The sequence below is a fragment of the Drosophila ficusphila genome, unplaced genomic scaffold (assembly GCF_018152265.1).
Source record: "Drosophila ficusphila isolate 14025-0441.05 unplaced genomic scaffold, ASM1815226v1 contig_106, whole genome shotgun sequence".
In the NCBI taxonomy this organism is placed as follows: Eukaryota; Metazoa; Arthropoda; class Insecta; order Diptera; family Drosophilidae; genus Drosophila; species Drosophila ficusphila.
In genome coordinates, this window is record NW_025063993.1 from 12,312,813 (window position 1) to 12,340,015 (window position 27,203).

A 27,203-nucleotide genomic window follows, 5' to 3' on the forward strand; every position below is an offset into this window, starting at 1 on the left:
TCGCACACGTTTTATGAATGAAACTTCGAAAGTAAACGAAGGGTTGGGGATTTTCGGGGTTCACGCATGCGCCTCCTGGCAAAAAACAACAGGCAACAGGCGGTTTTAGAATCCTTGCATCCGGACTGCGGTGAACCGAATTTTCATGCAATTAGCCGCACAACTGTGTTGGTCCTGCCAATACCACAAATTACTGCTCGGGATTAATTCTCGATTGGATTTGCCTAAGCTTTTAATTAACGTGGAAAACGCTCTGCGGGCGTCCTTTGAGTTAAATCAACCGCAGGAGAGGAATGATGGCGTCGAGCCGTCGGCCCGAGTCCAATGACAATGCCCATTTCGTGCTCCAGTTGCTGCCACCGAATCGGAAATGAAAGCAAAAGTAGCCAGGCCACTCGAATGGAAAAGCATCAAGTCATCTGGCTAAAGAAATGAAAGGAATTTAACAAGTCAGAGCTGATTAAATGGTCTTAAAAGGATTAATGTTTACGCAATGATAATGATTTGCCAAAATGAAAATCCAAATAAAGAAGATTTTTACAAGTTGTAACTAACAGATATGAACAGTGATATTTCAATCATCAACTTTGTTAGCTAACACTAAATCATGAGGCAACGATTTCTGAGTCATTTTTGGGATTTTTTCTCCTGTTTAAAAATGGCAAATGACGAAAACCAAGATGGTTTAAATGAAGACGTCGAGAGGTCAGAAAAACAAGGGAAAAGAGATCAGGGCGAGCAGGCGCAGCTTAGTAAGACGTAAGTAGGAATGTCATAAATATTTTTTTTTTGATCTTTTGACCCCCTGGCATGCCCAATTTTTCTGAGTTTTTGATGGTTTGCGCAAAGGAGACGAAAACCCTGACTTCTTGTACCCCTGACTTTTACAATTTAAGCCCGATTGGAAAGTGGCATGTCTCTAAGCGTTTGTAATTGCATCCTTGATAAAACTGCATTCAAAGTATTTTATTTTCATGTCAGACTTTTCCAAGTTTTCAATGGTTTTTAGCATTGTGACCCAAACGAACTTCCAGAACCATTAACTTTTACAATTCTAGTTATCTAATTCTTTGTAATGGGAATCCTGAAAAACGTGGTTTTAAATTTATCAATTTGGCATTCATTTTTTTTTTTTGTAATGGAATTCTTATTAAATAATTTATAGGAAGAGATATACCGTTGAGCCGGAGAAGGTGAACATTGGAGTTCAAGCGTTTGAATCAGAAGATCAGATTATGGTTAGTTATTTTGAGCCTCCGCAGGCTTACGACTCCCAGGATTCCTTTTGGGATCATATAAAATCGGACACATCATTGCCGCGACGAGAGTGGGAAACTGAGGACTATATAGATTTTGATGATCTCCTGCCGATGATCGGCGAGTTCGGTTGGTTCCAGTTGATTCTGTTCCTTTTCATGATTCCGTTCTGCTTTATCACCGCCTTTGTGTATCTGGGACAGATATTCTTGACCTTGACACCCCACGATTACTACTGTTTTGTTCCCGAACTTGCGATAATCCAGAACGAAGAGCTGCGCAAAGAGCTCTCCCTTCCGATGGAAACGGATGGATCCTTTAGCCGCTGCCGGATGTACGACACCAACTACACAAAAATACACTTTTCAGACGATCCAACCGCTTATGTCAATTACTCGTTGCCAACGATGCCTTGCAATCGGGGATATGTCTTCGACAAGGCGGATTATGAGTCGGCCACAATGGAATTTGGCTGGTTGTGCGAAGACGATATGTACTCCACCTATGCCCAGATGATCTTCTTCGTGGGCTCGATTCTGGGCTGTGTGGCTTATGGCTACTTTGCGGATCACTGCGGTCGGGTTTCCGCCCTGGTCAGCAGTTGTTTTCTGGCCCTTGTCGGGAGTTTGGCCACCTCGTTTTCTGACAGCTTTTTCGCATTCGCAGTCTCGAGATTTCTGGTCGGCGCTTCCTATGATACCTGCTTTACGATGGTTTATATTTTGGGTAAGAGCTCGAAAATAATTTTTATTTTAAGCTTATGAATTCGAATTTATCTATATTTTTTGTGTAACTCTCTGTGATTTTATAGTTCTTGAATATGTGGGTCCGAAATACCGAACCTTGGTTGCAAACTTATCATTGGCGCTTTTCTACTCCCCCTTCACGATGGTGATGCCCTGGATTGCCCGTGCAGCTGGGAATTGGCGAAGATTCTCCTCATTTTCTTCACTGCCCATCATTCTGTCGATGTTCTCCTTCTGTGTCCTGCCGGAATCCGCACGGTGAGTACTGCCTAAATTGAATCACAAATTAGTTAAGCCCATCCATTTAGTCGTTTTTCGATCACAGCTGGCTGGTTTCGGTGGGAGACATCGACAGTGCCATGGAGATATTGAAAAGAGTAATAAGAATAAATAAAAAGTATGTGGCGCCGCACATCCTGCAATACTTTGAAAACAGCTGCACCCAATTCTACAAGGAGGAGCTCTACGGCCGTGATTTTAACGTGATCTCGATCTTCAAGCGCAAGCGATTGGCCCGCTATATGATCCTGCTGATTCTGATCTGGATGGCCATGTCCTTGGTTTACGATGGACATGTGAGGGCAGCCAGTGTGCTGGATACCGAGAATGTCTTTCTGTTCTTCACCATCGCTTGCGCCATAGAGTTTCCGGGTAATATCCTCGTGATTTTCACTCTCGATCGTTGGGGACGACGCTGGTGCTCCTTTGCCTACACCACCTTGAGTGGAATTTTCAGCTTGATGGGTGCTGGTTTCGAGAATCCAACATACATGAGAGTATCTGCGCTCTTTGGCAGATTCTTCGCCAATATCTGCTATAATATCGGACTGCAGTGGGCAGCCGAAATACTGCCCACAGTAGTGAGAGCTCAAGGAGTGGCCTTTATCCACACGATGGGTTTCGTATCGCTGCTGATGTCTCCACCGGTGGTGTACCTCTCCCAACTCTCCTTCTCCCTTATGCTAATTGTATTGGGAGCATTGGGAGTCCTGGGAGGATTATTGGCCCTGCTTCTGCCCGAAACCCTTAACCACGAACTCCCGCAAACCCTAAGCGACGGCGCTGAGTTCGGGAAGAACCAACGGATCTGGCATGGACCCTGCTGTGGACCGGGGTCAAGGAAGTCCCAACGCACCCCCACTTGGCGTCGGGGCTCCAGTTTGAGGACCTTGTCACGGGAGGAGTTCCGATCGTCCAGGATGTATCGCAAAACATTTTATGTACCCCGGGAAATGAGCCCGACGTCCAGCGAAACTAAGAGCTTTAATGAAAAAGTAATACGAACTTATAATTATGGAAGAAGTAGTACGTAAATTAAATGTTTTTTTTTAATCGAAGAAAAATAAGATGCTTCTTTAAAAGCTGTTTGATATTAAACTTAACCATTTTTTTTAAATAAATATGAGAAAAAAATCGTGTTATTTATTATTGTTTGAAGAATTAAAACTTCGCTTAAACACTTTCAATTCGTATTAAGAAAAACAAATAATCTCTTACTAAAACACTATTTTTTTCTTGGCAAACTTTAAGCATTATAGTTTCCCAGAACAGTCTTTTTGTCGTCGGTTGTTTATTAATCAACAGTTTGCTAACTTCCATGACGAATACTTTCGTCACGGGGAAAATTCTGGGAATTTTACTTCTGGGCTAGACACTTCTTTATTCGCTGTTGAATGTACTACCAAGAATACTTTTTTAAATGCTCGGAAGGATTGCTCTGTTTTTGAGTGTGTTGTATGTGCTCCTTAATACTTTTTTGCTGCGCTGGGCAGCAGAGAAAATACCACATATGATTGATGACGATGAGGAGCACTTTAATGCTACGCTGAAGAAACTATTAAAGCCGCGATATGTTGGCAGCCCAGGGCACTCCGAGGTTGGTGACTTTATCGAACAGGAGCTATTGCGCTTGGATTTAATGGTAGCTCGGCATGACTTTCAAATGGGAGCTAATTTCACCAATTTGGCTGGCATTTTAAATCATGATGCAGAGCATTTGTTAATTCTAACATGCCACTACGATAGCCAAGCCCCAACGGATGGGGTCAAGGAAGCCTTTCTTGGAGCCACCGAAGGAGCGGTATCTTGTGCCATTCTCCTCAATGTTGCCAAAACGTTGAGAACGTTTTTCAAAGATCTTTCTAAAAAAAAAGGTGATATGGGTCTGGCTGTAAGTAGTTGTATTAACAAGAAACATATTTACTGATATAGTTGTTTAAAGCTAATATTCTTTGATGGCAATAATCCCTTGCCTTCGGAACCTGAAGAGGAAAATGGACTGAAAGGTTCCAGAAGCTTTGTAGATGCCGAATATATTCCTTTCCCTGCAATGGTAAATACTTAAATTATCTTCTTTTTCTAAAATAAAAATTTTTTTTTTTGTAAACATAGGCTGCTACAGTCACCCTTGGTTTTATCGGAGCTCCTAATCAAACTTTCGTGAGCCAGTTTGAAGACACCAATGACCTCTTCAATGTCCTTGCTGACATAGAAACGGATCTAAGAAATGCTGGAGAGCTTGCTGACTGTCATGTTTTGTTCCAAAAGGAAAAGCAATATGACAATGATCAGATTGACGATCATCTTATTTTCGAGGAATTCGGTAACTTCGCATGTTTATTATAAAAACACTATTTATTTCGAGATTTCTTATGCTTACAGGTGTACCAGTAATGCACTTAGCTCCACAAGAATTCCCCAAAGTTCTTTATACGGCAGATGATAATGCCGAAAACTTGCATTGGCCTACCATTCGGAATATGAACAAAATTATACGCAGATTTGTATATCATTTCTGTGAACTATGGGGATCCTATGTGTTTTTAAGGGATAGATTTGTTTCATACTATGATTTGGATAACGATTAAAAGCAATTCTAAATATTTTTAAAAACTCCTAAATTTGAATTCTTGTGCTTTCTAGGGTTAAGCAACGACAGTCATTAGTAAGCGTGGCTCTGAATTAGTGCACCGTAATTAAGTTAATTACTGTTATCAGCTGCAATTAATCGCGACAACTGTGATCGGTGATCACAGTGCACTTTTCCCCAACGACCGTAGGCTTTAAAGTCCCACGACTTCTCTCGCAGCATGACTGACTCTTCAAAAACTCTCTCGAAAGCTTTCGAAATACATTTGCCCGCCAAAGAGGCAACGGAAAACGAAAACAAAAGCCATCAGCATCGAAATCACAAAAAAAAAACCTACGGTAAAGATCGATTTTTCTGGCGTCGACCGCGCTTAGTGCGTCGCCAAGCTCCAAAGCATATAGATGGGGATCGGTTCCGTGATTTTTTCCGCCGCTGGCCTGCTGCTCCTCCTCCTCCCGCCATCCGAACAACAAGCTTCAGCGGGGAACGTGAGTTACCCTCATTGTGACTCACTTTGGAAATCACACTTGGTACCACCCAAAAACCCATCTTCAACTTAATCTAAAATTCCAGGTTGCATCCCAGTGGCGCGATGATGAGGTCCATTTTAATCGCACTCTGGGCTCGATTTTGGTGCCACGCGTCGTCGGCAGTCGGGGCCACCAACAGGTGGGTCATAAAGTTTTTAAACATCATTGATTCTTATAAATTTAAAATTACGAACAGGTGCGCGAGTACCTGGTACAATCGCTGAACGGCCTTGGTTTCCAAACGGAAGTGGATGAGTTCAAGCAACGAGTTCCAGTTCTCGGCGAGCTAACGTTCGCAAATGTTGTGGGTACCATAAACCCGCAGGCCCAGAATTTCCTAGCTCTGTCATGTCACTATGACAGCAAGTACTTCCCCAATGATCCCGGATTTGTAGGGGCCACAGATTCCGCGGTTCCCTGTGCCATTTTACTAAATACTGCCAAAACCCTGAGTAGCTATCTGCAGAAAGAGTTTCGCAACCGCAACGACGTGGGACTTATGGTGAGTTGTTTACATTAGCGGTCATTATAACATTATAACCTTGGTGGCTGACAAAATTTTCCTAGCCACTCGAGCTTAACGTAACTTAAGCAAAAACTAGTTATTCGTTTGTTATTTATACTTAAAGAATTTACAATTAAAAATGTTTATTTATACAGCTATTCGAATTCCCAATTATAATTATGGAATTCTTCTTTTACATGACCAGCTTATTTTCTTTGATGGCGAGGAGGCTTTCAAGGATTGGACCGCGTCTGATTCCGTTTACGGATCGAAGCATCTCGCTTCCAAGCTGGCTCGAACCCGCAGTGGTTCCCAAACTGCTAGCCAAGCTCAGCTGGCCCCACGCAATATAGACCGAATTGTAAGTCAATGACCTGCGTAAGAATTATCAGCTTGCTAAATTTAAATCTATAACAGGAAGTGCTGGTGCTGCTGGATCTTATCGGAGCGCGGAATCCCACATTCTCTAGTTTTTATGAAAATACTCACGGCTTGCACTCCAGCCTTGTGCAGATTGAGAAGTCCCTGCGAACTGCTGGCCAGCTGGAGGGCAACAACAATATGTTTTTAAATCGAGTTAGCGGCGGTCTAGTCGATGACGATCATCGTCCATTCTTGGATGAAAGTAAGTTTGAAATATATTTGTGTTTCTTCATTACAGCTACACATTTCTTGTAGATGTTCCTGTGCTGCACTTGGTGGCCACTCCTTTCCCGGATGTCTGGCACACACCTCGCGATAATGCCGCCAATCTGCATTGGCCCTCCATACGGAATTTCAACCGAGTATTCCGTAATTTTGTGTACCAATATCTAAAGCGTCACACGTCCCCAGTAAACTTACGTTTTTACTAAGTTTAGTTTTGTTTGTTGGTCTTATGTCTAAGATTTATTAAGCATAAGTGTAAAGTGTTTTTCGTTAATTAAAGTGTCCTAAGGCATGTTAAAGTTCCAGTCTAGCGACGTTTGCGACCGGCCTGGGCCTTCTTGCCCGGAGCTCTTTGGCCTCGATTACCCTTGGACTTCTTGCCGACCGCCTTGCGACTGCCCTTGCCCTTTGGCTTCTTGCCGCCTTTTTTAGCTCCTCCATTTTCAGCCTCTGCCTCGCGTCTGTAGGATAAATAATCGTTTTAGTAATATCCAATTAAATAACAACTTTTCTACTTACGCCAAGCGATTGTCGCGCTTTTCCATCGAAACCGCCTTGGCCACGTCCAATTTGGGCTTCTTGTTCAGCACGCTCTTGATGAGATCCAGATTGGCCTCCTTCTCGGGCGTTTGTGTGATATGCGACGCCTTGCGTTTGCCACCGGGAATCAGCTCCTTGACGCCCAGGCCACGTGCCTCCTTCTCCTTGGGCAGTTTGTTTTGGAACTTGCCGACAGAAGCTGTCGAGGATTTGGCCACAGTAACGGCGGTTAAGAGCTGACTAGAGGAGGCAGCTTCAGGTCCCAGGTAACCGCTGCGTGGCATATCTATCTTTTTGGCCCGCACAATGTTCTTCATGCGCTGTATCTCGTTCTTGGCCACCTTTTCGTTGCGCAGGTCAATCTTCTTCTGGAACATGTCCGTATTAGGGTCAGCATTCTGTGGCACCTCCAACACCCAGTCCTTGGCCTTCTCGGCCTCGGCACGCTTGAAACCATATGTGGGAACCCATTTCTGTAGGATTTTAGGAAATTAGTTTGCAGTGTTCTAATGTTTAGTTGTATTAAACTTGCATCCATGGTTTCATCGTAGGTCTTCTTCTCCTTCTTCTTCTTACTGATACCCTTCTCCTTGGCGAACTTCTCCCATTTGGTCATTGGTTTTGGTCCTGGTGGTTTTCGAAGGCGGGGCAGTACGGTCGTGGGTTCCGGCAGTTTGGCCACAATGCTTTCGTCCACTCGTTCGGTGGACAGTTCCCATATGGCGTTCACCAGGAGTTGCGTGTTATCCCGGGTCAGTGCGGTCAGGTACTCCTCCCTGTTCTCCCTAAAAATCAGAAGTATAAAATCAGTTTGAAATCTTCGCCAAAACCTTCACTCACTTCAATTCCCGGTCATCGAAGTCGTTGGGATCTGTGATCAGCAGGGTTCCTACGTCCAGGCGACATTCCAGATGCTTTTCTACCGTGATCGGCTTGTATTTGTCCAATTCCTTTTGGTGTTTCGCTAGAACTTCCTTGACAACATCCATTTTTTGGGAAATAAACAGCAAATTCAATTTCTCGTACACGTGCTGACCAGTGTGACCGTAATCAAGCGAAGAAAGGAGCCCTAAATATACTTACTTATAAAATGCTAAACAGTCATCGCGGACTCAAACCATTGGAGTCTCGATTTAAAGGTTACACTAAAAAAGAGCGCATTTTTCAAATTAACACTGTATGGCAATAAAACTTGTTTGCGTTCATTTTGATTACCTTTTATTTCCAAATAATGTGTACATGTATAACCTCTAATTCGAGTCTCCGATTTAATCTGTATTTGGCTAATGATTCCTGCAGCTTAGCGTCCATCGCTTTTCCGCTTCGTCCATAGAATGAGGCATATCGGTGTTTTTGGTCTCTGGCAAGATCACAACTATAATAGCTGCGATCAGCGAAAGTAAAGCGATTATAAACATCGGTAGGGGCTCGTAAATGTGGTGGGTGTAAACAATAACCGGTGACATCAGAACAGATATTTGTCCCAAAACATTGATGGTGGCCATACCCTGACCGCGCACCACAGTTGGCAAGATTTCCGAGCTCCATTGCATGTGCACATTGTAGGCAACTGTAACGAAAAATCTGGCAATAGTCGCCATTATTATTACTTCCAGATTTTTTTCTAGGAAGCCAGCCGCAAGACTGAAGCCCGCACAGCAGAACATCACGACCGTCATAATAGGTTTGCGACCCACACGATCTAGCAGCAACAAAGGCAGAATTCCAGCCGGCAGTTCAACGAGAGAGGAAACGGAAAATGTGAGGAAGATATCGGTGCTCAAGAACTCGACGACCCGCACATGAGCATCGTACACCAGAGCCACCATCATCCAACAAACGATCAGTATGATCATAACCACAGACCTGCGACAAGTTTTGAAAAGATCCAGACAGGTGTGGTGTTTCAATTTGAGTTCGTTTTCCAATTTGAGTTCAAAACATTTCTCCATTTTTGACCACTCCTTATCGGAAATAGTTTTTCCATTGCTTTCAGCTGCCTCCTTCAAGACTAGCATTCCTCTCTCAAATTTTCCCATCGATAAGAGCCAACTGAAATTATGTAAAGAGGAATATCATTCTAGGAAGGATGATTTGGGGACTCACCTGGGTGATTCGGGAAGCAGTAAGCTTACCAAAATCAGTAGTACCACTGGTAGAGCGATGACCAGGGCGTAATGCCTCCAATTTTCGAAGGCATAGGCAATCCAAGGCAGAATGACGGTTCCCAAGGTAAAGAAGACAGCAAGACCCAAATTTCCTACCAAGGTACGATATTTAATGCCTACGTTTTCCAAGGCTGTAAAGAACAATACGCTGATAAAAACACGTTATTAAAGAAAAAACTAATCCTTAACTTACTTAGAATATAGATGGGAAGAAAGCAGTTATTCATGGCCAGTCCAACTATACACCTGCTGGCAGCAAAGCAGTAAAAGTCCTTGCACACTGCACTAATGCAGCCGCCGATCATTGAGCAAGAATTCGCCAGAAACAAGGCCACCAAACGACCGTAATGATCGGCGACATAGCCAAAGCAAAGACAACCCACAACTGAGCCAAGAAAATAGGCTATAACAGAATAGGTACTGAGCTCCTGTTTATCGCACACCCAATTATATTCGGTGGCAATGGACTCGTAGGGAATCTCGTTACGGTCATAAACCCAACCATCGTTGCAGGACACCGTTCTCCTCGTCTGATTGCTCATGTTAGTCATATTCGAATCTAAGGGCTCATTGTACATGACACAATTCTCGTAATCTCCATCTGGCTTTGTGGGGATTCCCCGCTTTAATTGCTCTTCCTTGGGCAACCCCTCCAGTTCCCGAATTCTGCACCAGTGAGTGGGCACTAGCACCATGAATATCTGGCCAAGGTAGGTGAATGCAAACAGAAAGGCGGCCAGAAGCAAGCCAAGGAGTAGTTTCCTCTGAAATGGTCCAAACTCTCCAATAATCGGCAGGAAGTCCTCATACTTCTGACAATCGGCCGACGGCATATCCCCACAAAACTCGGAAAATATTAAAGAGGCAAAATTCAAATTTTTTAATGGCCAACTATTCTATATCTGTCCGAAATGGTATTTGGTTTGAATAATAATAAATAATATATTTATAAACAGTCATCATTTTAAGCGAAGTTTTAAAATCAAAATTTTGCCCCCAATTCTTATCGATAAGTCCAAGGAGCTTCGCGTTTCCGGATGGTATTTTTGGTTGTACAGATTCTGGTAACACCTTTTCAACGATATATCGATCAATCGATAGGCCTCAACTAGTTTCACCTCTAATTTGCGCGCAATATTTTTTAACAACAATGGATGCAGATTTTCTGTCGCTTAGAAAAAGAATAACAAACACGTTTAAGCTATGTGGATTTCTCATTCGCTCCGAGAACAGTTCCTATCTGGCTGAACAGTTGCTGCCCTTCGACGCCGCCGAACGAGACAAATGGCTGACGGTGATCACGGAGAATCTTCAGAGTCAAAAGCTTTTGACGCCTCATGTGGAGCGGGCAGCCCTCGAAAAGGCCATCAATGAGCTAAATCGAGTGGGATTGGATGAAGGAGAGACGGTGTTTTCCCTCATCGATGCATTTACGGTACCCCGCTTCCGGTACAATCAGAGAGTGAAGAAGTTTGAAGTGGACACTCAACCTCGCCAGTTGCTCACCGATCCTCGCATGAAATCGGACTACATGCAGCAGCGGTACGCCATGCTACTCCAGAAAACCCTGCGGCATGACCTCTTTGCACCAGCTGTCATCCAGGATGGCGTGGGAGCCGAGGCACAGGTCAAGAAATTCAAGCTTCAGTTCGCGGAGAACCTGTTGGCCACGTCCGCCATGAAGGAGGCGGTGGTTTTAGGTCTGCTCACTCAGCTGAAGGAGGGAAAATTTTATGTGGAGGATCCCACGGGTTGTGTCGAATTGGATCTCAGTGGAGCACGTTTTCATGCCGGCTTCTTCTGCGAAGGTTGCTTTGTCCTAGCTGAGGGAAACTATAACAATGGGGTGCTTAAAGGTAAGTACACACATAAAGGGATTTAAATTTTATAATTATTATAATATTCTCTAGTGGATGGCCTGGGCTTTCCGCCCGCGGAACCTGCGACCAGCAGCCGAGCGTTTTTCGGCACCGCCAATACTTGGGGCGGTGAGTCGGCGAAGCTACTGAAATACTCACCCCGTCTGCAAGAAATGGAACGCACCAACACTGAAACGACCATTGTTTTCCTATCCGATGTTCGATTAGATCTTCCCGTGGTCATGGACAAACTGCGCCAGCTTTTTGTGGGCTACGATTCCTGCCCACCGCAGGCTATAGTGCTCATGGGTCCTTTTACGGCCAGCACAAGGAATCATCACGAACTGAGGCATCACCTAGATGCTTTGGGTGGCTTAGCAGCTGGCTGCGAGCAGCTGAAGAAGCAAACGGATCTAATACTTGTTCCCTCATCGGAAGATCCAACGGCACCAAATATTCTGCCCCGGGCTCCAATACCAGAGTGCCTGGCAGCGGGTCTGCTGAAGTCCTGGCCGCGCACCCAGTTGGCCACGAATCCCTGCCGTTTGCAATACTGCACTCAGCAGATAGTTGTCTGTCGCCTTGACCTGTTGGCTAAGTTTTGCCGGAACACGTTGCATTTTCCCGAGGACACATCACAGATCGAGCAGCATTTTGCTAGAACCATTGTGTGCCAGGGTCATTTGGTGCCCATTCATCCCATCGCCATGCCAGTGCACTGGGACTACGATCCTGCCTTGTGGCTTTATCCGCTGCCCGATTTGATCGTTATGGGGGACTCGTGCCAGAGTTTTAGCAGCAATCAGCATGGCTGTACTGTCCTCAATACCGGCTCTTTCGTCAAGTCAAAGTTTGCTTTTAAAGTGTACATACCTGCCACTCGTACGATAGAGGACTCTGAAATACCAGACGATGTGGAGTAGATTATAGTAGTTCACCTTAACGTAAGTTTAATAATTATTTAAATTTATATGTTTACCTGTTTTTTTATTATATTCAACTATTTACTGGGGTAATAGGCTACGAGCCTTTGATCAATTTGAACTTATTAGATTTCTAGTTAAAAAAGTAGGGACATTTTTTCATTGGGGAACCCCTGCTATTAAAGGATTAAAAAACCTCTGCAAAATAAACCCCTTCTGAAAATCCGAGCCTACCGAATAATTCATACATTTACAGCCTAGCTATTTAATGATTTGAATATAAACATGTTTCGGGGGCTTAGCATCCTCCAGCTTCACATGTTGCTTGGCCAGCCTCCTCCCGGACCTCAGCCGTCCGTGCGTGTGCCTGTTCCCTTGTGATAAGCGGCCCAGCCTCATCACCGTCGTCGTCAGTCATCATATGCGCACAGCATGTGTTCCACAATCGTCTCCTGGCTCTCCGGCTGACGGGCCTCGCAATCTGCTTTTTACTGCGACCGGGGGTTGTCTATTACTTTTCATGACTTAAAGCCGATTTGGAAAAATATTGTTACTCTTCTCGGATGATGGTGGCCACTTTGGGTCGTGGAAATTCAATTTCCCAGGCTGGCGCGCAGCTCCTCGGCAGCTGAAACGGCAATTTTGATAATGCGTTTGACCTGGGGACATCGATGGCCCCCATTTGCTGTCACATGACCAGTTGCCGAATCGTTTTTTAAGACATCATTAGCCGGGTTTTGCCGCCGAAGGGGAGGTGGTTTTTTTCTGCCTCGCAGCGTTTTCTCTCCTATTGATTTATGATTTATGAGTGTTACTCGGATAGTTGGGTGCCGCACGTCCCTGGGATCAATTTCCAAAATGTGTCCGCCATGAGTGTCAATTCGATTTGGGGGGCGTGGTCAGCCCTGAGTGCTAACTATATTTGTTTTTTGGCCATCCCCTTTTGAACCTTAACATTTATGTTTCCCTGTTTTTATGCTACTCTATGCAAAAAGTCGGTTTCAAAATGTTTTCTCTGTAACAACAATCTTGCTTCTGCTTCATTTAACTGGTACACTGGCAACTTTTGAAATTTAAATATTGTTTTCCGGCTGCCCCGCAACTTGGCCGCAATGCGAAGCAATAACGTAAAAAAAACATTTTATCTGTTATGGTCATCGGTTTTTATGTCGTTCTCCCCGCAAAGTTGACACCATTTAATTTGGAGCTGAAGTTTTTTCCATTCCTCCAGACTCGGGACTCGATTAAGGCAATCGCTGATGCGGAATCCGGGAATCTGTGTCTCGGCCATCAATCACTCGACCAGATGCGTCCCCAAGTGCTTCGAGTCCAATCAAGGATCAAAGCAACTGCCCAACGTATCCCACCTTTGGTTATCCTTCCGCACACACATGCTCGGCAATCAAAACGGAATGCACTCATGTGCATGTCCTGTGGTTATTTGACAATTGTTAGCCCATCTTTTGGCTTTGTTCGGTCGATTCTTCGGTGTCGCCAAGTGGCCATATGCCATGCGTCCCGGGCAAATCCATCCAGTAATCCCCGCCTTGGTGGTGTGATTTTGATTTGAATGAATACTCTTAACTGGGGTGGCTTTAATCGTTTGTCGTTGATACCCTTTCGATGAATATGAAATTTTGGTTGTTTATGATGTGTTCGAAAGGGTTGTATTGTTTAATTTTTGAAACAAGTCAAGAAACTAGTTCCTAGTATTAAAACAACAGCTAAATAGCAAAGTGAAACGTTTATAATTTGATAAAAAATTTATAGTTTTATTTCCGTAGTTAAAAAATATTGTATTCAACTAAAGAAAGCTATTTAAGAGCATACATAACATAAATTAGAAAACCTCATTTGAAGGAGAATATCTATAAAAATATTTTTAGCGCATATGGTCAAAGGTTTAGCCTGGTACTTTGAAACCACAACGTCAACTGGAAAATCAAAAGCTCGCCTTTGTTTATGAGCTCGCTCCTTTGTTCGCAGCCATTGAGACTTGGAGGGTTTATTAACTTTTTACGGACTCGACAATGAGCTGCATCCTTATAGCTGCTTTCGGCATTCAAAATTTGATAGGGTTATCATCAACATTGTGTGCTGCAGCAAGGGCTACTAAAACCCTGGAAGAAGTGCACTTGAGGAGGGAGCAAAAGGAGCTGGATTTTCGAGTGAATGCGCTTCATAAACTCCGCTGTGAATGTGTGACAACAATGTATCAACTTGAGCCCCGGACGAACGGCGGTCCAAACTCCGGACGTGTGCCGACATTTACGCCTCAATTATCAGCCGCAGAGCAAACACTTGGGGTCACCCACTTGCCATCACGCAGAGGCGATAATTTGCTGGCCATAAGCTGCTCCCCACACACATAATCCACACACATGTCATAAAGCCTGGACCACCCAGCGTGTCCAGCCATTCCATTCAATCTTGAAGCAATCCCAAAACGATCCCATATCAACCAATCCCAATTCAAAAGCGGAGCAGCCAGTGACACGTGCCGCCCATTAATTTACGCGTTGGCTTTATCTGCGATTTGCTTGCGCATTCCCAGCCAGTCCTGTTGGTGGATAACTCTCCTCTCCTCTGGCTTCTCGCAGGTCCTGCCACGTGCCAAAGTTGGCAAATCAAATGTTTTTATTATTTAAAGCGACAAACGGCGACGCCGTTTTATTGTTTTCCTTAAGCCGATAACAACTGGATGTCTGTGGAAGTCGCCTGGCAGGACAAATTACAAGGCAGCCGCATCCTGACCGCCATTGTCCTCGGATTGGATAACGAATTGCACCTTGGGGACACCGCGCTGTCGGTTGTGTCCTTTGTGTCTTAATGAACCAACTGGCATGTGATAAATTTTAATTGATTTCATTTTCATTTACGTCTCTGTGGCTTTTGTCCGGGCTCCTTGGCTCCTTGGATAAGGATCCGCGGCTAAGCGCGGCTCATTAGCCAAGGATAATGCATCTAGATAACTCCGCCATGTTTGACGTAATTGAATTTGGCTTCTTAAGTTCTTTTAGTAATGATCCTAAAGATGTTTAACGATAGCTAAAGTCATTTATTCTGGGTGGGTTTGGCTTATTTAGCATCAGTCGCTGGGGATCTCTTAACTTTATTTATTTTTATTAGCCATTAAAGCATTCTTAGCCTTGTGCATTTTAAAATATAACCTTAAGCTGGGTACCAACTGAATTGTTCATTTAGAGTACAGAATATACTCAAAAATATTTATAAAAGTAAAAAAATCATATTAAACTAAACAGTTTCAATATTAAATTTAGTATTTAAATTAAGTTGAATATTCCTAATATCTCTTCTAGAAATCAATTAATTTTACCATCTAATCCCCACTTTTCTTGCTGCTCGAGACTATTTTCGGTTATATATTTCAAATTGATTGCATTTAAATTAAAACTCAGCATAAATCACCTGAGTGGCCAGGACTTTCGACTCGGCCATTGGGCGGCAAAAGACAAAAGCCCCAATTCTGCAGCCGTGTCAGCACAATGGCACAGGCGACATAAGCCGATTTCAGGGATATCTCTGCCTGGATCCAGTTCCCAGCTCCCAGCGCCCAGTTCCCAGCCACCGGCCCATGTCCTCCCAGCCCCCAAAAAATGGTTCGAAAATTATCATGAACGCACAAGTGGCTTGTACTTGTCACACGGAGAGCAAGTCGGTTAGCAAAAGACCAAACCCCCACACCCATCATGAACCCATCTCCATCCCCTCGTGGACATGGCAAAATATTTTCATTGTGTTTCAGCAGATTTTCCACACGAGAAGGGGGTTGGAAAAGTGGGTTCAGTGGTAGCTGAAACTCGAAATGCGATTACCTGCGCTTGCCTATTTGTAGCTTGTTGTTCGGTCCTCCAAAAAAGTGAGGAGTGGGAACCGTCCGTCCGCCGTCCGTCCGTCCTGCCCTGAATGCTAATCGACTTTTGATTGTGTGCTTCCACGGGGCAGGAGGTTCGCATTCGCATTCGCACAAAAAGGTTCAAATGGTCGAGCCATAAATAGGAATTTATGCGAGATTGTTTTTTTGGAACGGAGGACCGCCGAGATTTATGGACGAGGGTGGTCGGTCGACGGTCCAGTGTGTTGATTGAATTTTCATCACGGTTCGATGGGAGGTTTTTGGGCCTTCAGGATGCGGATGCGGATGCGATGCGGCACAGGTGACATATTCCTGCCGACCGAATGACAAGTGTTAACGCCTGTTTTGTTTATTATTTTCTTCCCTTCCAGGGATCTCTATTGTAATTGCTAAAAAACTTAAGCTGCGTAAAATCCCAAGTTTCAATTTAACGCTCTCATGATTTCTTGTCGGGATTTCCTGGACATGTGAGTTTGACAAGTGCAGCTTGCACTGGCAGCTATCTTATCTAGGCTTTTTTTTATTTCATTTTTTTTTTTTTTTTTTGATTGGAAAAGCATCCGCCATCCGCTGGCGCTCCCATTTGACACTAAGCAGATGCGCTTGAGAATGGTCCATGTGGCAGTTGAATCTCTCTCGCTCTCGCTCTCTTTCGAAATTCGAGCTCGACAGGATTGTGCAGAGAATCCTTTTTGGGAAAACTTGGGGCATGCGCCTGGGGAATCCAAAAAGGGGCGTGTTTCCGCGAAGCGCCAATGGCAAATGCCAAAATGGAGTCGCCACAGAGTCGTTGAAGCGGGACAGGAAATTGATTGGGGGGCAGAAGAGTCCGGAGAACGGAGTCCCCTGCACATGATTGCACATATGTGCCGGCTGCGATTGCTGGCCAAGATTGCGAGTGGAAAAGGGAGAGAGCGGTTGCCAAAAACCAGAACAGAGAAAACAGAGAAAAAAAAATGGCGAAGTCCCGACGCTATCGCTTGCAGGCAACATACGTGTGTACTCGCAACAACATGTGTGATGTGTGCCCCGCCGTATGGAAGGCCCCTTCTCTCCGGGATCCTCTCCGGGATCCCTCCCTTGCAGGACTCCTCGCTGCCCTCCAGCCCTGCAGCCCGGCTCACCCATATGTAGGTTTCTACATACAATGCGGCGTAAATAAAACAGTCTGCCACCACAAAAGCGACTTCCTTGGTCCTGCTTCTTTCGCTCTAAGCATTTTGTTTTATTATCATAGAGTGGGTTCTTGGGCTCTTGGCTCTTGGATTTCGGTTATGGCAAATGCCGGAAGTAGCGCTTAAGTCCCAATATCGGCGAATGGCCCATCAAGCTGATGGACCTGCCTATCAATAGTTGCCTGGCGGCCAAACTAAATCTCTCCCTTCGACTCTCAGCTTGATTTATGTTGTGTTGTCCAGATGATTGATGGACTTCCTCTTAACTTGGCTCTCAGTTTTTTTGTCGTGGAAGTTGTTTGCCCGACAGCTTACAAATTTGACAATGGTTTGGTTTGATTTGGTAGAAGGTTTTCATGAAGATTAGCAAGTGTTATTTGATTTAAATCTATGACAGAGAGATTTATGCATTTCTTATTTTCACTGCAATTTTTAAGTTCCATAATTCAGGTACATAATTGTGTAAATTTAAAATAAATAAGAAAAATAGATCAAACAAACTAGATTTTATTGTGAATTAAAATTCTTTACATCTTTGAAAAGAAAGTTTGCATTCCCGTTCTTAAATTGTTCTTTAAACCCTAACCACGTTTTGGTAATTACTCAAACTGATTACAAGCCAGGACTCGTAAAACTTTATGCTCGACTTTTATCTACTTTTTGGCTTTCTCTGACGTTTTTTATCAGCGCCGAGATTTAAACTCATTTTCCGTGACTGCTCGCGGAGTAAGTTGTATTATAATTGGGGAGTTCGAGGTGGAAACACGTACTGCCAGCGAAAACTGTGAGTGCACAGAGCTGGCCCCCAAAAAGTGCTGGCCCAGTCAAGCATAAATGATTTCAACAATATTTCACTTAAAAGATTCAAATCGCGCGAGAAGCGGGAAAGAGACAACAATGACTATAAAGCACAACAAGGCAAAATATTAATACGCATACGACAAGTGCGACAAAAAGGGGAAATGGAAAAGCTGGGGAGCTGGAAAGCCGGGGGAATGGGAAACGCACGCGACAGAAGGAAACGGATACGCTCGAAGGGGTTGCAAACAGATTCAAAATTTCCAACCACATATGACAGTGCTCCACGGAGGCGCCCCACCATGTTGCCCCTTCCCCCTCGGAATTTCAGGCTCCTCTCGTGGAATCGCCGGCAAAAAATTCAAATTTACTCCAAGTAGTTGTGGGTCAGAAGGGAAGAGAGTGGCCAACTAACTGTCGCGTTCTTTTTTAGCTTTTCCATGCTTTCAGCGGAAGTTCCAAGCCCGCGATGTGGTGAAGGGCTAAAAGCGACAGGAGGAGGGGAGAGGAAAGCGGGGGCGATATTGTCGTCCTTATGCCAAGGGTCGTCAAGCGCGAACATTTGCATAATCAAATAATAAAAATTTGCATAATTTTATTTTTTACGATACGCATGCCACACTCTTCTACTCTCGTCCCCTCTCTTTTTGGCCTCCTTGAGAAGCGGGGAACATAAAACTTTTCAGTTTCAATTTGTGTTTTGTCTGGGGAAACACATTATAGCCACCGTTATCTGGCCAACTCTCCCTCTCTTTCGCTCCTTCGATTCCAGTTCTATAAACACAAAATGGTGTCAATATTTATTGGCGAACCTGTTTCTTATCTCTGCCAGCGACGCGATATTCCAAATTTGCAACTTTTAACTATTAAAACCGAAAACTTCTTCTCTTTGGCTATCTCAAAAAATGTTTTCATCGTAAATTGTTGAAAAAGACTAATAATCGTGGCCCATTAAATGTCTGAAAGGGGGTGCAGTTGATAAATCAATTAATTCGTTGGGTTTATAACTATAACTATAGCTTCATTTTCAAATGAAGCCATTAACTTTTATTGATTTCGACGCCCAATTATAATATTTCAATCATTTAATTGATATGTGTTAAACATTTTTATGAAAAGTAGGTAACATTAATTAAATCATAATTAATACCATTTAAAATATCAATAATAGAAGTTTTACTGAAAAAAATAATTTGCATAAATAATTATTCCAATTCGGAAATATCAATTTAATAACTATATTATCGATTTCTACAACTTATGACAGACATTTGCGTTCTCCATGTCCTTTCTTTCACCCAAAAGTCATAAATAAACCCTTACTTCCACTCCAGTTGGTAACCAACTTTTGGCTTACTTGGCGTATACTCGATTTGCTTGGTGTTGCTTTGCTGTTGTTTTTTTTTTTGTGAAAATACCTTGTGTTGCTAAAGTCGCAGGCAAAATATTTAGCATGTCAAATGACATATTTGCGGGTTTCCATTCGTATTTTTTTCGTGGGAGGACAAGCGCGATTTGGCCAAGGATGTAAGTGTCTTACTTGCTTTTTCCCCTCCAGTTTTTGCTTCCTTTCGCCGGGTTTTTACCTGGCATATGTGTGCCTCGGTGGCTGTATCGCTGCCATTTTTGCCGTTTTGTGCTTCATTTATCACTTGCCAGGATTTCCATATACTCAGCATATTTGCGGTGATATATGGCCGCCGAGTGCTTAACCCAGCCAGAGATCGCGGCGAATGTTTATCCCCGGGTAGTGTGTCACTTGTTCGATGACAGGCAACCAACCCCGCGGCGCCATTGCCCATTCCACACATGGTGTAATTTAGATAAGTGGCCATTCTTCATATTAATGCTCATAATTTCATAATGTGTACACCCATATGCAGTCTCCCCTGCCCCAAAAAAAACCCCGCTCTCCCCGAGTATATTCCAAATTAAAATCGTGCATTAAGAGCTGGGAGCAAACAACATGGTCAGCGTCGTGCGTTGGTTATGCCATTTATTTTATTTAAGCGAGCATTTTTGTTTTTGCTTGTCCAGCTTGCCACCTTGCCACGAATGTGAAAGGGAGCCCCCTTTCAAATTCACATGAATATGGAGCAGGCGAGTGGGGAACTCGCGAATGCGGAATATGTGTGTTTTTCCACGTTGTTTCTCTGATTTACGAGCCATAAAAGTTAACTTAATTAAATGGTTTTTGGCGTTCAGTGAATATTTATGGGTCCAGGATTTCAATGTGTCGGTGAAAGTTATGGGAAACTGTTTGGAAAAAAACGTTTAGACAACTAGAAGCTAGAATGTGTAGCTGAATTAAATATGAAACCAATTAACAATCTGAAGAGTATAATTTCGTCTCTTTAAGTAATACTACGAAAAAATACTTGTACAAAATGCAAACCTTATGAATACCGATCAAGTGAATATTCATTTAATAGTCTCTGCATTAGATCAGATTTTTTTTTTTTAAAGGAACTAGACATGATTTTATTGACACTTTCATCCCTAATTCAAACAAACTATCGAATGCGTGGCAAACTTATTGTGTATTTCCAGTCACTTAAGCTTTGTTGCGTTTCAAGTGATTTTCATGCTTCAGTTAACCAAGAAAAAACCCCCAAAAACGAAGTAGAATGAGGAACAACTAACGAGAGATGAGAAACAACACTTAAAGTCATCTTAAATAACGACCGCAGAAAGATTCCCTCGTAAATCAATTAGCACCCACAACAAGTACCGCGAAGCCCCTGGGTGGATGTCCTGTTGCCTTGCGGCTTTTCGCAAAATTAACTACCTGCTAAGTTAATTGAGCAAACAACGCTGGCAGGATTCGCAGGATCCGCTGCCATAAAAGTTGTGCATCGGTCCAACTAAAAAGTCAGTCGCGCTGCGGCTTACAACTATTAATTATGCGGCCCAAAGTTATGACAGCAGAAAACAGCCGCAGAACTCCGAGCGGCGAAACTAAAAACTGCCAACTGCCAGCGAGCAAAAGGGAAGCGCACATCATAAATTATGGCCAGGACATTGCCATGGAGTGCAAGGATGTTCCTGCTCCAGCTCCTGCTCCTGCTCCTCTTCCTCAGAGGAATACATAAATGTGCTTGTGCGGTAAGCCGCCGCCTGTCTTTTGGCCATGGCAAACAGCTTCCATGCATCCAAAAATATTCGAAAATTTCAATGGAGGTTGCAGCTGGAGCTGGAGCTGGAGCCTCCTCTCCTGGCACAAAGGTATCCTGCCACGGCAAATGGCAAAATGGCCACCGCAGCGAGCGCACAAAAAGTGTCATGGCGCATGAAAAACTTCCTGCACGGCAGTGGCTTGGCCCCAGGACCTCAGCTTTCAGCTTTCGGCCTTCAGGCTTCAGCCTGTTCGGTTCGGTTCTGTTATGTCCTGTCTGTGGCCAAAACAATGGCCGAGCTCCTCCGCAGTTTCGGCAAATGAAAGTCGCATTGTCAGGCTCAATGTTTCCGGCGGGCTCATGGATGTCCTCGGCCCGAGTTTCAGTCGCTCATCCTCTTTCTTTCTCGGATTCCCAGCCATCCAGTAGCATCCAGTATCCAGTATTCAGTATCCACCATGTCTGAGTCTCAGTCTCTGTTCTCTGGCTGAAATTGTGGATGTGGCCTGAAACAAAGCGCATCCGTTTGGCGAAAATTGAAATGACAAAGTTCAAAGTTTAAGCGGCTTGGCTGTCAGTTTTTCAGGGGCTCTTATAGTTGCCGCTCTCGCTGCACCGAAAATATTTCAACATCGATTTGTTTTTCATTTTTTTTTTGTAACAAACTTTAAGGTAAATTTAAAAGGGTTTTTAGCACTGTTTGCCAAGAAAGAGCTTTAGCTAAAGTTACCTTTAAGAATAGTGGTTAAAGGTACACAAAGTGTTGTATATTGCCTAATCAATTTAAAGCAAGTTGCTGACTAAAAAGCTGACAAGTAAATGATAAAGTATTTATGTGTTTAAAAGTATTTACTTTAAAACAATCTTTATTTGCTTAAATTATTCCCAAAATTATTCAAATAAGTATCGTTTCCTTTTTACCATCAGCAATCTGATAAATTCCATAAGTAAAAAATCATTACATTTTTTTAAATAAATAATATGTATATATTGATTTGCAAACCTGATGGTAAAATGTTTCTTCCCGTGTGTCAGGGAATTAAGTGTCCCGAACCACAGGGCTAATCAGCAGGCAAACACTCAAACCACATCGATTGCAGTGGCAGTGGCTGCTGCGGTGGAAACTCTGTGGAAATTAAAAGCGACCGGGAGCAAGTGGAAATTAAATTGCCTGCAGTTAAAAAACACTTTGGCCGGGCACCAGTCGCAGGCAACAACAATGTAATAAAAGTCAACTCCTGACACGCCCACGCCCACAACCCGCGGCAGTAATCCTGGCAATCCTGGCACAACCGGCAAGTCCTGCGACTCCGACACGGCATTTGCATACTTTTAAGCGCAGATGAGCAGAAATCACTCATACGCACGGGGGGCCAACCATTAAAGGGGGTTGATGGGGCGGAGCCAAGGCCCAAAGGCTCTGGCTTACTCCAGCTGTCGGATTTTCTTGCTCCAGCCGCCCTGTTATTGTTGTGCTATTATGACGGTATTTGCATTGTGTTTAAACGTATTTGAACACGATTTTCAACCGAGGGGAGGGATTGGATGAGGCTGAGGATGAAATGGGGGCTCAAATGAGCAGGCAATTTATTTACGGTCAAATTGCGAGGTTAGACAAGGCAAACAAAGCGGCGCAGGTCGCTGCGCAATGGAAGTGGCCCGGATTTCTCGTCGGTGGGCGTATAAATGTGATAAATATGAAATGTGATTATGGCAAGCTATTATGTAGCACCCAGCCAGGATGATGATGAGGCTTATTATGAAGTCGCCTCTTCTCCTTGCTGCTAAAGTTGCGGTTGCCTTGGGCGTCGTTTTGAGTGAGTGGCTGCCACGGGACTGTCTGTCCTTCCTTCTTTTCCATCTCGAGTGTGCGATTGTGCGAGTCCCTCTTGTAAGTGAAACGAGGAAATGTGATTTTGACGATGTGTTCGCTTTACGGTTATGGTGGCTCATATACGTATGGGTGGCACTTGTTTGTTTCTGTCGGCGCCGGAAGTTGTAGTTGTTTTTTAAAGGAAGCCCGAATTGCTCATTGGGGAAATGCACGAAATAAATCAAGAACAGCGGGAATAAACGAAAGATTTGGAAGGGAGCAATCAAATAAAACTCAATGTCTATCGTCTCAGTCTGTTCATTATGACAATTGAAAATGTTGTATCTTTAAGGCATAATAAATCCATAAATCCATGAAGTTAATTTAATATGAATATAATTAAAATAAATAGCTAAGATAAATATTTAGTTAAAATTTCTTTATCATTCCTTTCCTATTATCTTTATTAAGAACTGGTTTTAAACAACTACAAACCAATTTAAACCGTTCCTTAGGTCTTTCACATCATTCTTCATGATGTTATCATCTCCTTATCTCTATACCTGTGTGCTTCCCACCAATTTGGTTACATTAAATTTCCCAGCAATTGTTTTCGCCCCACCACCCTTAACCCAACCCAAGCGAAAGCGGCAAGAGAAAACGTCTTTATCAAGTGGCAAGCAGCGAACACAAAGCCATAAAATGCTAATCCCATCATGGGAACAATGAGCAGAGCGGATTGGAGCAGAACGTTTGCCGTTTAGCGATGCCGTCAATTGATACATCAGTCGATAAGGCAGGAAGACATCCTGTGAGAATGCCTGGCTCCTGTGGCACGGGGCTAACAGGATTTGGCCACGCTAAATCAACGCAATTCGATGTGGCTCATTTGAGTGCAGCAGCAACGAGCCAAGGAGAACGCAGGGGGAGCAGCCACCACCCAAGGAATTCGTTGCGCTTTGTAGGAATTTGCCACGCTACAAATTCGAGGCTCATGGGAACTGAATTCAGGAATCCAGCCAAATGGAGGGTTGGCAGAAGTGTGGAGATATTGAAATTCGAAATTCATTCTTGCCAAAAACTGCACGACCACTCGATGATGGGTTTTCACTTGGGAAGCTCGTTGTATTCGTCTCGCCGTCTGGGCGAATGACTGCCTTTTGGGCGAAGGACAAGCCCGGGACATCCTTTCATCTTGTTACCATTTCGGTTCCCAGCTCATTAGCGTCGGCGTCGCAGTTTTTGTGCCGCATCTAATTGCTGCATGCGGCCAAGTTGGAAGTCCTGCAAGTCCGCGACTGCCGGATTCAGCCTCACTGCGCTAACGAGTTGAACATATTCTCCGCTCTACTTGCATGGCGTATGTTACTCCTGTCGGAAGGCATGTGGCCGCGGATTTTCACTGGTTTTTCCAAGCCTGGGAACCTATGTTTTTGCTCGACTTCACAATAGAAATGGGTTGGCAGGAACTGACTTTCAAAAACTCCATATGGTTTTTAAGAAGTGCTTAGTTGGGTTTCATTTGTAAACAAAATTAAATTTGATAACTATAATTCAATTTTAAATTATTTTTCAAAGCTTGAATTGAAATAAAGTTTTCCCCAAGCTATACAAAATCATATTGATCCAACGGTCTAACATTATCAAAAACAAATTTCTGATATTTCTTGAACATTTTTCTTTTTTAGAACCATAAGCAACCTATAACAACCTATAAGTCTGTAAGGAATGTTCAATCATATTCTTAGAAAAAAAACATTCGAGAATGAAATCCAGATAACACTCAATCGAAGTTTTGAAATTATTCATTCATTTATTCATGTTTTATATAGCACCACCACAATACTAAACATTTTGCTGGACTTTTTCTTGTCATAAACTTCCCAACTAGTTTCTAAATTCTTTCCAAAATGTTAGTAAATGATAAGTCATAATTATTGAATTGGCATAACAATTAGATTTTTATTGAAACATTCGGCCACACATTGAATGCTAATATTAGCGGATCTGCAACTTAACTATAATATCTTACAATGATCAAACTTGGGTCGTTGGACAAGATAGAGAATTAATTGAGATTCGGGGAGATCCAGCTGCATATTTAAGATACAAATTGCACTACATTTAAGGCTAAGGAAAATGAAATCGGATCGCGGGGAAACTAAAATTAATATCACAATCGAAAACGGGCATTACGGACTAGACCAAGGAAAACCAACTAACGAACGGTGGATCTTGGGGGGAGATGTCTTAAAAGTATCCGAAGAAATGCTTCGATCATTTGGGCATGCCGCCCATTCGGCGACCAGGTGGTGTTCCACCCACCACATTGATGATCTCGTTCTCCCCAGCGGACGAGGAGTCCTCCACCTGCGGCTGGTGATCACTGGCCTTGTCCTGGTGGGCGGTCATGTGTCGCGTCAGATGGTGTCGCTCCCTGAAGGTCTCCTGGCACACAGGACACCTCAGCTTCTCCTCCCGCTTTCTGCGATTCGGATCGCAGGCCACCTCGCTCTTGTGATGGGATCGCATGTGGTAGACCAGGTCGCTGGTCATCCGGAAACTTATGTTGCACTTGGCGCAGACATTCTGAGCGGTCAGCGTGAAGGTCGACGCCAAAGTGGGTGGAATCAGAGTGGAGAGTATGGCAGCTGCCGCTGGATTCTGCAGAGGCTGAGCCACCGCGAAAGGATGTGGTGGTGGCGCAAATCCCGGATAGGCATGCAGAAACTCCGCCGGCGGAGCTGGTGGCGAATTTCCCGGCATCGGAGCTCCTGGTCCTCCGTTGGGATTTCCCGGACCCGGAGGACGAGTATAAAGAAGCTGTTGCTTGAGTCGCTGCTGTGCCTGCAAAGCCTGCATGGGATTCACCGCCTGGAAGGCTCCATTGAACTGATACTCCGGCCGGAAGTTGTGGTACACAATGGGATTCGCTGGCAGGGAATTGGGATTCTGACCACCACTGTTGGTCCTCGGTGGTGGCGTAACCAACGGCGGACTCATCGAGTGACAGCTCAGCTGATCGGGACTCAAGGGAGGAGCGCCCACATCCACGGGTGACTCCAGACGGGATGTTGTCGATGGCGACGAGGATGCAGTGGACAGCGATGAGGAAGCCACCTTGGTGAAAGCACTTCTCATGGGCGGAGGTGGCGAGGAAGTTGAGGGAGCCTCAGGTGAGTCCACCAGGGGTATCACTACACTGGGATCATCGTAGACCCTCGGCGAACGAATGCTGATCTGTGGATACCGCTGGCGAGCCTCCAGAATGCTGATGTACTCCATTGCCGCCGGCGAAGGAGGTTGGGAGGAGGCTCCTCGAGGAGACAAATCCGTGGGATAGTGATTCATCTGCTGCTGCTGCTGCTGGTGATGGTGATGATGATGGTGATGATGATGCAGTGCCTCCTGGAGACGAGCCTGCTTCTCCGCCTGCTTCTGCTTAATCCTCTCATCGGGCATCATGAGGAAAGCCACATCGAAGGCTCTTTTCAGCGTGGTTTTTCCACCTGCCGGCGAAGTGGGTGTCTCATTGTTGTTGTTGTGATTTGTTGTCTGATTTTGTTGCGGCGACTGTTGCGTTTGCTGCTGTTGCGGCGGCGATGTGGAAATCCTGAGCTCGGCATGCTGCGGCGGAGTGGATCGCCGCTGGCCAGGATTCGCATGCGACGGCAGGCTATCCATGAGCAAATTCATTTTCACTTCAACGCACACTTTTCGACTTTCACTTTTGCTTTCTATACTGAACTTGGTTCTGGGGTATTTTTTATATAAGTATCTTTAGCTGCTTTCTGTTCGAAATTCCAGTTTCGACTGCTGGCCGCCCGCAATCTGTTCCTCTTTAAGTACCCGCTACCACCACCGTTGGCAGTCCAGTTGGAATTCTCGGATTCTCATATTGTCCCATTCAATTGGGAAGAGGGAAGAGGAAGAGGCTGGCTCTCCGCACTCGCGGCACTTGGCCCATCTGTCCTGATTCTGATTCTGAGTCTGTTCGAATTCAGGTCCTGCGGAGAGCGTCAGCCACCAGTCACCACCCTTATGTTCCTGCTCTCTCTCTTCCATAGAGCGCCCTCTCTTTCTCCCGCTATCTTCCCTCCCTTTCTATGGCCCATTCTCCGTCTCTTGGCGGTCCATCTGCTTTGCCAGTTGGCGAACATATTCTGTGGTTTTATTGTGTGCGCCTGCCACAGCACGAGTCCTGGTTGGCTGGCATCCCCGGCCAGGTTGCCCCACTCGAAAATGTTGCAGTATTGTATGTGGTTCTGGGTACAGTGGTAGGAATTTTAAGAAAAAAAGCAAAATGATGTTTAATTTTACATGTAAGTAAGTTCCGAGCAGAGAATGTGAAAATATTCTTAAAATATTAAAAAAAAATA

At 44.3% G+C, this 27,203-nt stretch overlaps 7 protein-coding genes across 9 annotated transcripts; 4 read left to right on the forward strand and 3 right to left on the reverse strand.

Annotated features, from left to right (window-relative positions):
* The first annotated feature begins 611 nt into the window (after positions 1-611).
* LOC108093040 (organic cation transporter protein) lies at positions 612-3,357 on the forward strand. Of its 2 annotated transcripts, none has more exons than XM_017192947.2 (4): positions 612-759; positions 1,166-1,983; positions 2,069-2,261; positions 2,329-3,357. In XM_017192947.2, the coding sequence occupies exons 1-4, from the start codon at positions 659-661 to the stop codon at positions 3,314-3,316; spliced, it is 2,100 nt and encodes a 699-aa protein (XP_017048436.1). In that variant the 5' UTR covers positions 612-658; the 3' UTR covers positions 3,317-3,357. The 2 variants fall into 2 exon arrangements, with proteins under 2 accessions (XP_017048436.1, XP_017048437.1); XM_017192948.2 differs by having other exon boundaries at positions 2,312-2,489.
* A 329-nt stretch (positions 3,358-3,686) lies between these two features.
* On the forward strand, positions 3,687-4,903 carry LOC108093237 (glutaminyl-peptide cyclotransferase). The gene is made up of 4 exons (XM_017193211.1): positions 3,687-4,173; positions 4,225-4,335; positions 4,395-4,605; positions 4,665-4,903. Exons 1-4 carry the CDS (start codon positions 3,703-3,705, stop codon positions 4,868-4,870), a joined length of 999 nt encoding a protein of 332 aa, XP_017048700.1. The 5' UTR covers positions 3,687-3,702; the 3' UTR covers positions 4,871-4,903.
* Positions 4,904-5,230: 327 nt separating this feature from the next.
* LOC108093236 (glutaminyl-peptide cyclotransferase) lies at positions 5,231-6,854 on the forward strand. The gene is made up of 6 exons (XM_017193210.2): positions 5,231-5,360; positions 5,446-5,541; positions 5,599-5,904; positions 6,113-6,268; positions 6,325-6,532; positions 6,586-6,854. The coding sequence occupies exons 1-6, from the start codon at positions 5,274-5,276 to the stop codon at positions 6,759-6,761; spliced, it is 1,029 nt and encodes a 342-aa protein (XP_017048699.1). The 5' UTR covers positions 5,231-5,273; the 3' UTR covers positions 6,762-6,854.
* Positions 6,763-8,150, reverse strand: LOC108093234 (ribosome biogenesis regulatory protein homolog). Its single transcript, XM_017193209.1, has 4 exons — positions 7,936-8,150; positions 7,628-7,880; positions 7,075-7,568; positions 6,763-7,016 (listed from the first exon to the last, which is right to left on the reverse strand). The coding sequence occupies exons 1-4, from the start codon at positions 8,082-8,084 to the stop codon at positions 6,863-6,865; spliced, it is 1,050 nt and encodes a 349-aa protein (XP_017048698.1). The 5' UTR covers positions 8,085-8,150; the 3' UTR covers positions 6,763-6,862.
* A 41-nt stretch (positions 8,151-8,191) lies between these two features.
* On the reverse strand, positions 8,192-10,137 carry LOC108093047 (solute carrier family 22 member 3). 2 transcript variants are annotated; one of them, XR_001771462.1, is made up of 4 exons: positions 9,457-10,137; positions 9,202-9,394; positions 8,311-9,147; positions 8,192-8,240 (listed from the first exon to the last, which is right to left on the reverse strand). XR_001771462.1 is itself a non-coding variant. In XM_017192955.1 (3 exons), the coding sequence occupies exons 1-3, from the start codon at positions 10,094-10,096 to the stop codon at positions 8,379-8,381; spliced, it is 1,602 nt and encodes a 533-aa protein (XP_017048444.1). In that variant the 5' UTR covers positions 10,097-10,137; the 3' UTR covers positions 8,297-8,378. The 2 variants fall into 2 exon arrangements, 1 of the variants encoding a protein (XP_017048444.1); XM_017192955.1 differs by lacking the exon at positions 8,192-8,240 and having other exon boundaries at positions 8,297-9,147.
* A 235-nt stretch (positions 10,138-10,372) lies between these two features.
* Positions 10,373-12,219, forward strand: LOC108093254 (DNA polymerase epsilon subunit 2). The gene is made up of 2 exons (XM_017193230.2): positions 10,373-11,119; positions 11,174-12,219. The coding sequence occupies exons 1-2, from the start codon at positions 10,414-10,416 to the stop codon at positions 12,043-12,045; spliced, it is 1,578 nt and encodes a 525-aa protein (XP_017048719.1). The 5' UTR covers positions 10,373-10,413; the 3' UTR covers positions 12,046-12,219.
* A 12,585-nt stretch (positions 12,220-24,804) lies between these two features.
* LOC108093255 (protein transport protein SEC31) lies at positions 24,805-26,624 on the reverse strand. The gene has a single exon (XM_017193232.1). It carries the CDS (start codon positions 26,518-26,520, stop codon positions 25,102-25,104), a length of 1,419 nt encoding a protein of 472 aa, XP_017048721.1. The 5' UTR covers positions 26,521-26,624; the 3' UTR covers positions 24,805-25,101.
* Positions 26,625-27,203: the final 579 nt, after the last annotated feature.